This window comes from Barbus barbus (assembly GCF_936440315.1).
Source record: "Barbus barbus genome assembly, chromosome: 16".
In the NCBI taxonomy this organism is placed as follows: Eukaryota; Metazoa; Chordata; class Actinopteri; order Cypriniformes; family Cyprinidae; genus Barbus; species Barbus barbus.
Window position 1 is genome coordinate 16,323,260 of NC_136744.1, and position 13,368 is coordinate 16,336,627.

The window sequence follows — 13,368 nt, forward strand, 5'->3', positions numbered from 1 at the left end:
TTTTAGCTAGTTTTAAAGTCAGGTGTTCGTGCGCACATTTGGGTGTGGCCAAAGAAGCAGGTGCGCGTGCCCTACAGGTGAACCCATCACACTTCAGCACGCAGAGCTCGCGAGATGCGTTAATATCTGTGAAACATTCATTTACACGTGATCCATACAATTACTTTTTAAATTAAATTAACCATTTCTCAAGTGAGTTTTTTTTTTTCCCGCAGACTTGAACAGAGCAGATTTGAAGAGCGTATTTGGCGGTCAACAGATAAGTAGCCTATTATAGCGATAACCTAAACTAATTAATGGATCGTTTAAAGTTGGTTCTGCAATATTTCCAGTCAAATTCTGAGTCCATCTCCAATGGTATCTGTATAATATTGTCACTAATAAGCGTCAAGTTGTATACAAGTTTTGATTTCAACTGCCCCTGTTTACCGCAGTACAATAAGATGTACGCACTAGGGGTCATGTTCGTTCCTCCAATTATATTGTTGCTTTTGGGGGTGTTAGTTAATCGTCATACTGGGGTGCTGATGGAAGAGTGGGTCAGACCCCTGGGCAAGAGGACAAAAAATCTAGCAGTGGTGAAGTAAGTTTGAAGCTAAATGATATTAATATTAGGCTATTCATTTATTATTAATATTGATAATATAAAAATACTGGTTGCACTTTATTTTACAATACGTGTAGACTACTTACATGTACTTACAGTTTACTTAATGTGTACTTACTACCTAACAAGTGCTGGTAATTTAAGGTAACTAAATGGGTTAAGGTTAGGTTTAGGGGTAGGTTCAGGGTTAGTACCTACTTAGTTATTGTATTTACATTAATAAGTGCATAGTATGTACACGAGGAACAGGACTGTAAAATAAAGTACTACCAAAATACTTATATTCTCCCAGATTTTTGCTGTCATCAATGTTGCAACGGTCCCTTCTGGCCCCCATGGTCTGGATTCTGATGACACTCTTGGATGGAAAATGTTTTATCTGCGCATTTAGTATGAATGTAGACCCTAAATACTTTACAGGAATACCAAACAGCACTGACCTAGAATTGATCAAGATCATGGCTAAAGTGCCTTGCAAAGAGGATGTCATCTTCAAAAACAGCAGTTTTCGGAAAGCTGTCTCACGCTATGTGCGTTGTTACTCTCAGGTGAATGGATTTTTTCAATTTTTTTGGCGCATTCTTTCAATGCTTACATTGTATTTAGTCAAAGAACCGTGATGTCAATTGTCATTTTTGACTTGATAGCTGCTAAGTAAGATTGAGCTGTACAAAGTTGACAGGAGGAGCAGACCTTTAGCAAATCTGTAGGTGGTTAAAATCCTTTCATGCTTTGCATTACCAGATGATTCATCTAATCTTCTTGTACAATTTATCTTCTTCTCAAAGGCAATAGGCTGGTCAATCCTCCTCTTCTTCATTTTTTTGGGTGCTGTGGGTCGTGTCCTAAAGCCTTGCTTCAATCACGCCACTTTTCTGCAGACACGCTACTGGAGCAATTACCTGGACGTTGAGCAGAAGCTCTTCGATGAGACCTGTGTCCTTCATGCCAGAGATTTTGCCAGAAAATGTGTGGTGCAGTTCTTTGAGAGTATGCGAGAAGACGTGACTGTGAGAATGCCCCTCTCAAGTGCATTCAGACCCAGCACAAACCATAATGAATATGAAGAGGAAGAAGAGGAGCGTCTGCATGGTATAACCAGACAAGATCAGGTGGATCACTTGCTGCAGACCTGGTACGAGTGTAAACCAGAGCTGGACGTGACCAGGATGGCATATAAGCCCAAAGTGTGTATCACTTGGGAAGATATCAATGGAAAGGCATTGTTCTCTGACGTGTAAAACTGAGTGGAGAAAAGATCTTACCTCTTATATCAGAATTGATGTCAATAAGTGAATTGTTCATAAAGATAGTGAAAAATGTTGACCCTAGAAATGTAAAAATTTGAGAACTAATTGACTAATTAATGTTAATTAAGAAGCAAATTTTAAATAAATTGCATGCTGGTGCATTGGATATATAAAAATTATGTATAATTTCTGTCTTCATCAATGTTGCAATGAACCCTCCAGGCCCCATAGGATTCTGGTGCAATGATGCCTGGATGGAGAATTTTTCATCTGCATAGAATGTAGAAGAACCCAAACATTTTTTAATTGTAATGTTACTATCAGATTATTGCCAGTCCAGAAAGCCTTGTTTCAACCTTCCTCGAGCGCTTGCATGCTGGTGCATTTGAATATGCTGGGATTTAGTTTGTGTATTTTTGCATGTCTCTTTCCACACACATTACACAACAACCTCATGGATATGGCTTGGATGCAAATTACTACAGAACCCTGGCAACACCTGAAAAAATGTGTTGTATATGTATTTGTCTGTATATATTGTGCATGTATGTATATTTATTAATAATATTGATTAATAAAATATGTTTATCAGTTAGACCACTGTGTTCTGTGTTTCCATGCTTTGAAATGTACTTTTGCCTTCAATACACCTTTGGAGTAAGAGATATTTTGGCTTGTAGTTATGTATTATGCTTGACAGTAAACAGTTTAAGCACTGGACATTGCGAGGACAAAAATCACAGCCATTTTAGTTGAGGATGTGTTAGAGCCTCTAAAGGAGGGGCCTGTCACTCATGTGCATCCATGCATTCATGCGACCTGGCGAAACTTTGCTCACTTTGGACTAAACTCTGCTCCAGCAGTCTTGCTCTCTTTTCTCTCTGACAAGATAGAATAAGTCTTTGATTATTATAATAAGATTTGTCATTTATTATTGCTCAACTGTACTAATTTGATCTACTATTTTGCTCTAAAACGTGAACTGACTTTTTAAAAATGGATAAGTTTAGAATTATGGTCCAGTTTTTGCAAGCCAACCAAGAGTCGTTCATGAATGGCATCTGTGGGATCATGGCTCTGGCAAGTGCTCAGATGTATTCCTCTTTTGAGTTCACCTGTCCTTGTCTTCCAGACTACAATTATGCGTATGGGATCGGCATTCTAATCGTTCCGCCAATATGGTTCTTTTTACTTGGATATGTACTTAACAACAACATATCAGTGTTAACTGAGGAATGGAAGAGACCGGTTGGGAAACGCAGGAAAGATCCGGCGGTTTTGCACTACATGTTCAGCTCCATGACGCAGCGCGCTCTCATCGCTCCGGCTGTATGGGTAGCCGTGACTTTAATGGATGGCAAGAGCTTTTTGTGTGCTTTTAGCGCCACGACGGATTTATCCGAGTTCCTCAACGAGAGCTATCAAAGCCCATCCAAAAAAGAGCTTCTGAAATTACAAGCAACGATTCCATGCAAAGACGTATTTGATGGGTATGAGATTATTTCCAGAGAAGCGGCCATTAGATATATTCGCTGTTTGTCACAGGTAATTACATTATTTCACAACTTGATTAAATGGGGGTTTCTAAATGATCTTACCTATTACTATTAACGCTGGGTAAAGTAATATTTGTCATTGTGTAAAATTTGGCAAACGTAATTTTGAAAGACTGTAGCTCGTATCTGGGTTGTTATTAATTATAGCCTAGTGTCAAGCGTGAACAGAAGCGGTGCTAAAGTTGTTTATCAACAAACAGCCAATCATGAAACGCTTGCTTACCTCATTAAATATTCACACGCCTATAGAAACTTCGACGCGCTGAGAGAAAATTAAAACGTCAAACGCGTGGAGAGACAAACATTTGAGAAGAAATTAGAATTTATTTTTGTGCTTGAAAGCAAATCTTCACAGATATATACAAGAGGTATAATTATGTATTAATTATATTATAATTAATTATGAACACAGGTAAACTATATAGCCTAGACCAGGGAATTGAAAGTATAGGCCTATTATTAGAGAAATTATGTAGGCTATGATATTCAGTTTGATAATATGTAGGCTATGCTATAGGCCTATATTGTCTATAAATCTAGGCTAGGCTATGAATATATATATAAAACGATATATTGTTTTATTTTTAAATTAATCTGTTGCAATGCTTTTTTTTAGGCCTGTGGATGGACCTTTTTAATGGTAATAACTATAGCAGCCTTCTTGATAAGGGCGATAAGACCTTGTTTTACACAAGCCGCTTTTCTTAAAACCAAATATTGGTCGCACTACATTGATACAGAGCGCAAACTATTCGACGAAACATGCAAAGAGCACGCCAAGAGCTTCGCTAAGGTCTGCATACAGCAATACTTCGAGAGCATCAGTGGTGAAATTGTTCCACAGTTCCAGCTACCCACAAAGAAAGGAAAAGATCATAAAGATGATGATGGGGAAAATCAGAAGAGTGACGAGGAAAAGCTTCTTGGGATCCGTAAAGAAGAAGACATGAATAAAGTCCTGTGGAACTGGCATACATGTAAACCTGCACTATTGCTGAACAAACTCGCTGAAGATTTGAATTTAAATGGACATGCGCGCTTGGATACACTCAGCCTCTCAGATGAGCGTTACACTCACACACCTGTGAAAAACACTGCGGTGGCATACTACTCCAAAGTCTGACTTCATGGTTTAATCTTAGTCTGGTATAGCAGTATTCACTGTCAAGATCTCATTTCTATTTATTGCATGCCATTCTTATTTGATATCCTCCTGAGACTCAGTAGTCATTCAATCGAGCCACTGTTGTAAACATGTGTTGTTTGTTACTATAAATAAATTAGAACATAAATAATAGGATAATATGGGCTTTTCTGTGATAGCGCAAAGAAACACGCAGGTGTGAACATAATGGCAATAATAATATAATGATGATGATGATATTAATAAGTAGTGTCACTCTTTTTCTCTTCTCATGCAACAAATTAAGTTTTACTAAAATTAAGTTATAGCTAAATTTAAATCCAGGAGGAGTTTGTTAATGTAATCAGTCATAGGATAACTAAGACATATCAGCAGCTGCTAACGTCACTCCGGAGGTAATTTTTACACTATTTAGCTTCGCCTACTAATAGCAAGTTGCTGTGGCTGCTAAAGCGAACAAAGTAGTTTACCACATCATAAATTATGTTTCCCACAGTCACAGACACTGTTATTGTCCAACAGAAGCTGCCGCAGCAGTTTGCAACTGTATAGCTTGCTTAGTAGGCCAGACTTTTGAGTTAAGCTCAAGTTTCCTTCACAAAAATATTTAGTTATGCTCTCTTCAGTTGAAAGTAGCAGTATTTATTACTAAATCTTAATTGATTATATACAACCCGAATTCCGGAAATGTGGGACGTTTTTTAAATTTGAATAAAATTTCAAATGACATGAGCCAATATATTATTCACAATAAAACCTGGATAAAATAACAAATGTTTAAACTGAGAAATTTTACAATTTATGCACAAAATGAGCTCATTTCAAATTTGATGCCTGCTACAGGTCTCAAAATAGTTGGGACGGGGGCATGTTTGCCATGGTGTAGCATCTCCTGAAGCATGTCCTGCTGAAATACACAAGGCCTTCCCTGAAATGGGGGGGAGCATGTTGCTCTAAAACCTTTATATACCTTTCAGCATTCATAGTGCCTTCCAAAACATGCAAGCTGCCTATACCGTATGCACTTATGCACCCCCATACCATCAGAGATGCTGACTTTTGAACTGAACGCTGATAACATGCTGGAAGGTCTCCCTCCTTTTAGCCCGTAGGACACGGCGTCTGTGATTTCCAGCAAGAATGTCAAATTTGGACTCGTCTGACCATATAACACTTTTCCACTTTGAAACAGTCCATTTTAAATGAGCCTTGGCCCACAGGACACGACGGCGCTTCTGGACCATGTTCACATATGGCTTCCTTTTTGCATGATAGAGCTTTAGTTGGCATCTTCAGATGGCACGGCGGATTGTGTTTATCGACAGTGGATTCTGGAAGTATTCCTGGGCCCATTTAGTAATGTCAATGACAGAATTATACCGATGAATGATGCAGTGTCGTCTGATGGCCCGAAGACCACGGGCATCCAACAAAGGTCTTCGGCCTTGTCCCTTACACACAGAAATTTCTCCAGTTTCTCTGAATCTTTTGATGATGTTATGCACTGTAGATGATGAGATTTGCAAAGCATTTGCAATTTGACGTTGAGGAACGTTGTTTTTAAAGTATTCTATAATATTTTTATGCACTCTTTTACAGATTGGAGAGCCTCTGCCCATCTTTACTTCTGAGAGACTCTGCCTCTCTAAGACATCCCTTTTATAGCTAATCATATTACAGACCTGATGTCAATTAACTTAATTAGCTGCTAGATGTTCTCCCAGCTGAATCTTTTCAAAATGTCTTGCTTTTTCAGCCCTTTGTTGTCCTCGTGCCAACTTTTTTGAGTCCTTTAGCAGGCATCAAATTTGAAATGAGCTCATTTAGTGGATAAAAGTGTAAAATTTCTCAGTTTAAACATTTGTTATGTTCTCTATGTTCTATTGTGAATAAAATATTGGCTCTTGTGATTTGAAAGTCTTTTAGTCTTCATTTTATTAAAATTTAAAAAAACGTCCCAACATTTCCAGAATTCGGGTTGTATATGATTTTAGGATATTTTAAGATATCTTAAAGCAGTGGATTTCAGGGTCCAGGGCCCTATAGGAAGCTTCAGCAAACGTACAATAGGGCCTCTAGATGAATTAAAATGATTTTAAATAAGACAAAAATAATTTAAGTATAAACTAAAACAAACAAAAATCAATACAATTGTTGTTTAATTCACCCCAAAATTACGAAATTCAAAATTTAATTATTTAAATTTGTAACTAGGCCTAGTTACTTATTTTATGTATGGACACTATCCCAATTTCTGTAAATTAGCTTTGAATATTATTTTGGACAGTGGATGTAGTCAAAAAGGTTGAGAACCACAATGAGTGTCACTTCAGAGCTCACCTACTGTGTGGCTCTCCAGTGGCCTGCCATGGGGAATCCGTTTCATGACATTGTGGTTTCTGAGATGATCTCTTCATTCTGAGATGTTTTGTGTACTTCAATGTACCTATTTTGTATGTCTCCCTAATTAAACACAATTAGTTAAATTCCAAGACCTGTGAAAGGAGTGTCAGATAATTGAGACATGCAAAAAATGAACTGTAACTTAGGAACCACTGGCATATCCATTTTTACTGGGTCTCAGGAGGCATTTTGAACAATACTTTGGATGACATTTATACAGAGAGAGAAAGAGAGAGAAATATGTTTTTGTTTTATTTTTTGAGCATGTGTCTGATCTTTCTCATTTACTTGAGCCCAACCTGTTTTAGTTAAATGCTTGTTGGTTCCACTGGGGCTGAAACCAGATTGTAATTGCTGTTGGTGATTCACTGCTGTATGTACATAACAGACAGAGCGAGGGAGTGATCTCACTTTTTGATCACAACAAATACAGCTACATACAGACAGGTTTTTGTTTTGTTTTTACAATCTGTTTCTGCTTGTACATAATTTTAAAACTTTATGGACGTTCAGCAAGACCATTTGTACTCCCTGGAGATGAAATGTAAGTCTTCATTTCAGAAATTATTAGATTTTTCAGTTGATATTTGGTTTTTGGTAATTAACTTGAGTGGCACATAGAGGCTTGAGGAAACTTTGCCCACAATTAATTGCTTTTATATGAACTGAATGTACGACTATCGATCATTTATTTAGAAATTGTATAATGACGTTGTTTTTGTTTTGCCCCTCTTTTTATGTATACCTGTGTCAACCACAAAGGACTTTGTCAGGTTGTAGGCTTAATTTACAGAGACAATAATCATCGTCAGCGAAAAGAAACAGAGAAAGAGAAACGCCTATATCAAAATAAGATGTCTGCTTTCCTCTCAGAATACATCAAATTTATAGCAATTTACTTCAAGAGTAAGGATGTCGTGTTCTTCAATGGCCTCATTGGTTTAGGAACAGTGGTTGGTCAGACAGCATACAACATCTTAGCTTTTCACTGTCCATGTTCACCAAAGAAGAATTACCTGTACGGCCTGGCTGCCATTGGTCTACCAGCCCTGGCTTTCTTTGTCATTGGGGTGATGCTGAATCAAAATACCTGGGACGTTGTGTCAGAGTGCCGGACCAGAAGATGCAGGAAATTATCATTGACTGCTGCTTTTGCTCTGCTGGGCTCCGTTGTGGGCAGAGCAGTCGTTGCCCCTGTCACCTGGATTGTAATTTCCCTCCTGAGAGGGGAGGCATATGTCTGTGCTTTCAGTGAGTTCATGAACCCCTCATCTTTGGACAACTTCTTTTCGACTACACCTGGTCCAGAGATCATGGCACAGTTTCCATGTAAAGATGTACCTGCTCCATTTATAAACTACTCAGTAGAGGTTGAACGCAAGTTAAAGTACGAATCCCAGGTACTTATCATTTTTCATAGTGTTGTTACAGTCCCTAATTGCATCAATACTTCTGATATGTACAAACTTCATTTTTTCCCTGCTTCATCTAGCTCTTGGGCTGGTTGCTGGTGGGAATCATCTCCCTTGGTGTCTTTCTGCTCCTCTGTCTGAAAAACTGCTGCTCTCCGCTTGGCTACCATCAGGAAGCGTACTGGTCTCAGTATTGCTCCAGCGAACAAGCTCTTTTCCAACGTACAGCTGAAGTACATGCTAAATACCGTGCAGCTGAAAATGTCAAGAGTTTCTTTGGCTTTGTGGCCTTGGACAATCAGGAGAAGCAGATTTTAGAAGACTGCAAGGGAATCAAGAACGTCATTCCCAGACTGGAGTGGAACCGCATCACAGGGGTTTACATGTACAGAGAGATTGATAACACTCCCATCTACAGCCGCTTAAACAAATGGGCTATGCACACAACATGACTGTTAAGTAATTGACAAAGAAATGGCATTTTATCCTTTCCCCCGGTTTCACAGACAAGGCTTAAGCCTAGTCCTAGACTAAAATGTAAATCTTAGCTGTTTCAAATGAAATAAACTTGCACTGACTGATCTTAAAATATATCAGTGACTTTCTTTTGTCTCAAGATGCACCCCAGTAATGTTTTTTTATAAGCATGTTTATAAAAATTACTTAAATGTCCTAATTGAACTATGGCCTAATCCTGGCTTAGTCTAAGCCCTGTCTGTGAAACCGGGCCTTTAAGGCTGACAAATTAGTGTCTAATTAATGAATAATACTACACACCCAAAAACTAATATCTTTGGAATCAAGAAACAATAAACAAATAATTGTTATGTACAGTAAATTAAATACTAAAAGCTTGTGATTATTTTTATTTCTAGTGCAAATATTTAGTTTTTTTAAGAAATCAAATAATTCTTCTGAGAAAAATTCATGTTTAATATTAATTTAATAAATGTTATCTAGTTTGAATATGAATGTTAGAAGCACAAAGTTAAATGATTATAATAGTAATGTAAAAAAATCATTAAAAACTTCATAGCAAACAAAAAAACAAATAATATATTTCTGGATAATGTTCTATTGAGTCTTGTTAAAGGCTGTATTGATGATGGCTGTTGGAACATTCAAACCTGCAACCTTTCAAAAATATAAGCTCAGTCCACAATCCACAACTTTGACTTTTTTCTAAACAGACATCAAGTTGAATGTCAAAACATATCTATGCATTGCTGAGATGGCCACTGTTGCTGTTAAAGTCAAGCTGTTTTAAATTGTCAAATCGATATGTTGTCAGACATAATTTCAATTTTGGCGAAGATTTGCAGGAGGAATTCTACAGAAATGTATCAGTTTTAGAGTATAGTGTACAATTTGCTTTGCTATACTGGACATTGAGACCCACAATATAATGGACATTGAATTATAAAATAATTTTATTTATGTAGTTTTAGATATAAAAAAATAATTCTGGAATGATTTAAATTTATATTAGAGCTGAATCGGCAATCTGGCCCCTTTTTTTTTTTTTACGAAGGACTGGCCCATAACGCAGGGACAGCAGTCCATTGGCTTGTATTGTACTTTAATTCTGGAAATTTGTGGAAATATGTTTTTGCCTCTGAAGCCTTGGAATTTTAATATTTTTAAAATAAATTATGACTATAGCTGTATCTGCCTGTTATATCTTGTGTTTTATTGACAAATGGTTGGTTTAGGGGCAGGGGTTGGGTTACGTGCTCCTTAATGTGGGAATAGTGTAATGTAAATAAAACTGTTGGGTTGAAAAATCACACCCCAACATAATGGCAATATTATTACCCAATATATAATTTAATCACGATGATAAAATTGACCAAGATTATGCTAAAGAGCAAATCAATATAGGCCTATATATATATATATATATATATATATATATATATATATACAGTGCCCTCCAAAACTATTGGAACAGTAAAGCCAATTCCTTTATTTTTGCTGTAGACTGTAAACATTTGGGTTTGACATCAAAAGATGAATATGAGATTATAGATTAACATTTCATCTTTTTTTTAGACCTGGAGAGAACTCTGATTTTAAACAATTTAAAACTGACTCATGGCTTGTTTCTTACTCAACAGGTAAGATATTTTATTTAACCAACAGATAGCAATATAGCTCTCCAACAGCGGGAGTTCAGTAGTGTTATCTATTGAAAGGAGTCATTTCATTATGGTTTGCTGTATAGTGCATACTGTGATAGTTATTTTGGATGGACCATGTAAATTATAAACCTTCTGGCAGGGATGGGCAGTATTTCAAATACATGTATTTAAAATATGTATTTGAAATACAAAATACTATTTTGTATTTAAATACCTTTGGAAAAAAAACAAATTTATTTAGTATTTAAATACATTTAATCTTAGTATTTTTGTATTGTCAAAATACATCAAATACTTTTTGCCAATCAACGTCTTTATTAGACTGCTGATTTCCTGTATCGGCTAGTTCAGACATGCCACTTTCATGCATGTGAGCTGCAGGTGTATGACTCCATCTAGAACTGGGTAATGACATTTTCTGCATTCTTGTAAGGAAACAAGGAATAATACTGCCTATGTGTGCTATCATGTCCTATTTCCAATTTCAGAAGTCCTGATTACAAGCATGTCACATTCAAGTGCTTTGCTGTTGGAGAGAATAGGAATCGTGGAGGACGCCAGGCTTCCTGGGAAAATCTTATTAAAGTCAAAATCGTAGATATTTAAGATATTTAATTTTGAATAAAATGTAGCATCCCATTTGTTGACAACTATATCATCATTCACAGTGCTATCTTTACAGTTAGCTTGTTTTAGCTGGATTTTCAGTTAAATACATGCTGTTTTGCTGTGTATAAACCATACAAAATGCTTGAAATGGTTATTGCACTACTATGTGCATGACTTTAACACATGGTGATCTTACTTTTGTGGGAAAAAAGCACACCTGTCTCAGCATGTAAAAAAAAAAAACCTAGCAAGTGGAACATAGCATTAGCACATAGCATTTATTTATTTATTTATTTTTTTGGTCAGATTTTGGTTTTATCAACTAGTCAAATGTGTTCATTAGACTTTAATCATTACTGCTTGCTATGGCGATATGACAATATAAATGTCGGCGATGATACAAAGTGTAAATCGATTTAACCTTTTCTATATCGTTCATATATCATCGTGGTATGCAAATATAACATGGATAAATGAGTAATAAGCAGCTTTCTGTGTGTGTGTGTGTACCCCAAGACAAAAATAACTATAATGCTAATAATAAAGAAAAAAACTATTTTTTTTTAATTGTTCTAAGAGCATACTCACACTAGGCACAGCTGCCTTGTACTAAATCCCAAGCATGATTTTCCTTTTTCTAACAGACAGATATCACAGGATTCTTAAAGAGGCAGCTGAGGTTAATGGTGGAATTTGCAGCTTTACAAACAAATTACAATAGCTGTTCATCAATAAGATGAGAACCAGACCCATTGTAAATCTAAATGTACTCAAATTACATTAATTGAAAAGTGTGATATCCAAGCAGTTATAAAGATTTTTTTTTTATCATTATGTCATAATAAAATAGTAAATGAACTGTAAGTGATCACACTGCATGCGAATCGCACCTGAGCCACCTCTTCAAGCAGGCCACGGCATGGTTAAATGAACTGCACTGGACACGGTACAGAGCAGTCACACTTGTGAAATGAACTGGACTTCGGGGGTCAGTCGTGCTCAAGCACGGATCAGATCCCCTAGTGTGAGTACATCCTAAATCTAAGAAGACAGCACACCACAACTAAAACCATAACAGCACAAAAAATTATGAATGATAAAAACATTGACAGCCAATCGGAATCATTTCTGCTTTAAAGAGCTTGAGCATTTAGTGACTAGAATACACTAATATAGTTATCTTTATAATTATCGTTCTTGGTGTAAACAGGCCTTAATAGTGTTACTTCACTGGATAGCCAATTTCAAATGTATTTTCTGTATTTTCAAAATACAAAATACTGTATTTGTATTTAATACATTTTCCCAAACAGCATTTTGTATTTGTATTAAAATACATTTTTCCACAAAGTATTTTGTATTTTTATTTTAAATACATTTTGATGTATTTGTGCCCATCTCTGACTATTGGATAGCTAAATCAACAACATTCAGCTGTCAGATTTCTCAATTTGCGACCCATTTAGTGTAGACTGGTTATTTCTTGTGCCTGTGTTTTGGTTGCATTTCTTCCACAGAGGCTCATCTGACTTGTAAAGTTGTAAAGCTCAACCAAAACATGTTCTTTTGCAAGGCGCGTGCAGTTTTATTAACTAAATTAAGTGTTACGTATGCTTTTTGTACTGAATAGTATGCAGAAAATTATCTGCCATGATGTGCAGAAAATGATGCTTCCTGAAAGGTATCACTGAAGAATTGTTCGATAAAATATTATAAAAAATATAATATTTTTTAATGAAAATTTTGACGTTACCAGCTCACACAGCAAGATTTATGTTTGTAATGAATTAATGGTTCATTTAATTTCAGACACTTAGTGTGGCATTAAAATTGTAGTTTAAATGATTTTTGGTCATTTTTAATATTAATGTTATGGTTTTGTCATTGTGCAATCCTGTTTTGGCCTGAACATCAAAATAAATACATTTATAAATAAAATCCATTTGATTCAATGAGAAAAAGTAACTACTGTACATTAAATCCTAAGAGGAATTCTAATTATATACATAACCAATGAAGGTGTTTTTACTGTAGCATTTTGAGGATAGGAGAAAAAATATTTTACAAAACTTTTATGTTAACCCATTATATAGCCTACAGAAAATGCTTAACATGGCTTAAAGGGCTCATGAACTGAGAAATCAAAATTCCCTTGATCGTTTTAAATTAAAGAGATTATATACTATAAACATCCTGTATGTTTCAGAACTCAACATTTTCTTGTTAGTCTAAAAAAGCTTATATTG

The 13,368-nt window shown here is 36.0% G+C and overlaps 3 protein-coding genes across 3 annotated transcripts; all 3 read left to right on the top strand.

Moving 5' to 3' along the window:
- Positions 1 to 296: 296 nt before the first annotated feature.
- LOC306882244 (calcium homeostasis modulator protein 3-like) lies at positions 297 to 1,848 on the top strand (the record flags this gene model as incomplete). The annotated part of the gene is made up of 3 exons (XM_079436748.1): positions 297 to 583; positions 900 to 1,155; positions 1,396 to 1,848. 3 exons carry the CDS (start codon positions 297 to 299, stop codon positions 1,846 to 1,848), a joined length of 996 nt encoding a protein of 331 aa, XP_079292874.1.
- Positions 1,849 to 2,853: 1,005 nt separating this feature from the next.
- LOC306882241 (calcium homeostasis modulator 1-like) lies at positions 2,854 to 4,536 on the top strand (the record flags this gene model as incomplete). The annotated part of the gene is made up of 2 exons (XM_079436745.1): positions 2,854 to 3,402; positions 4,030 to 4,536. The coding sequence occupies 2 exons, from the start codon at positions 2,854 to 2,856 to the stop codon at positions 4,534 to 4,536; spliced, it is 1,056 nt and encodes a 351-aa protein (XP_079292871.1).
- A 3,278-nt stretch (positions 4,537 to 7,814) lies between these two features.
- On the top strand, positions 7,815 to 8,824 carry LOC306882180 (calcium homeostasis modulator protein 2-like; the record flags this gene model as incomplete). Its single annotated transcript, XM_079436651.1, has 2 exons — positions 7,815 to 8,360; positions 8,453 to 8,824. The coding sequence occupies 2 exons, from the start codon at positions 7,815 to 7,817 to the stop codon at positions 8,822 to 8,824; spliced, it is 918 nt and encodes a 305-aa protein (XP_079292777.1).
- Between the last annotated feature and the right edge of the window lie 4,544 nt (positions 8,825 to 13,368).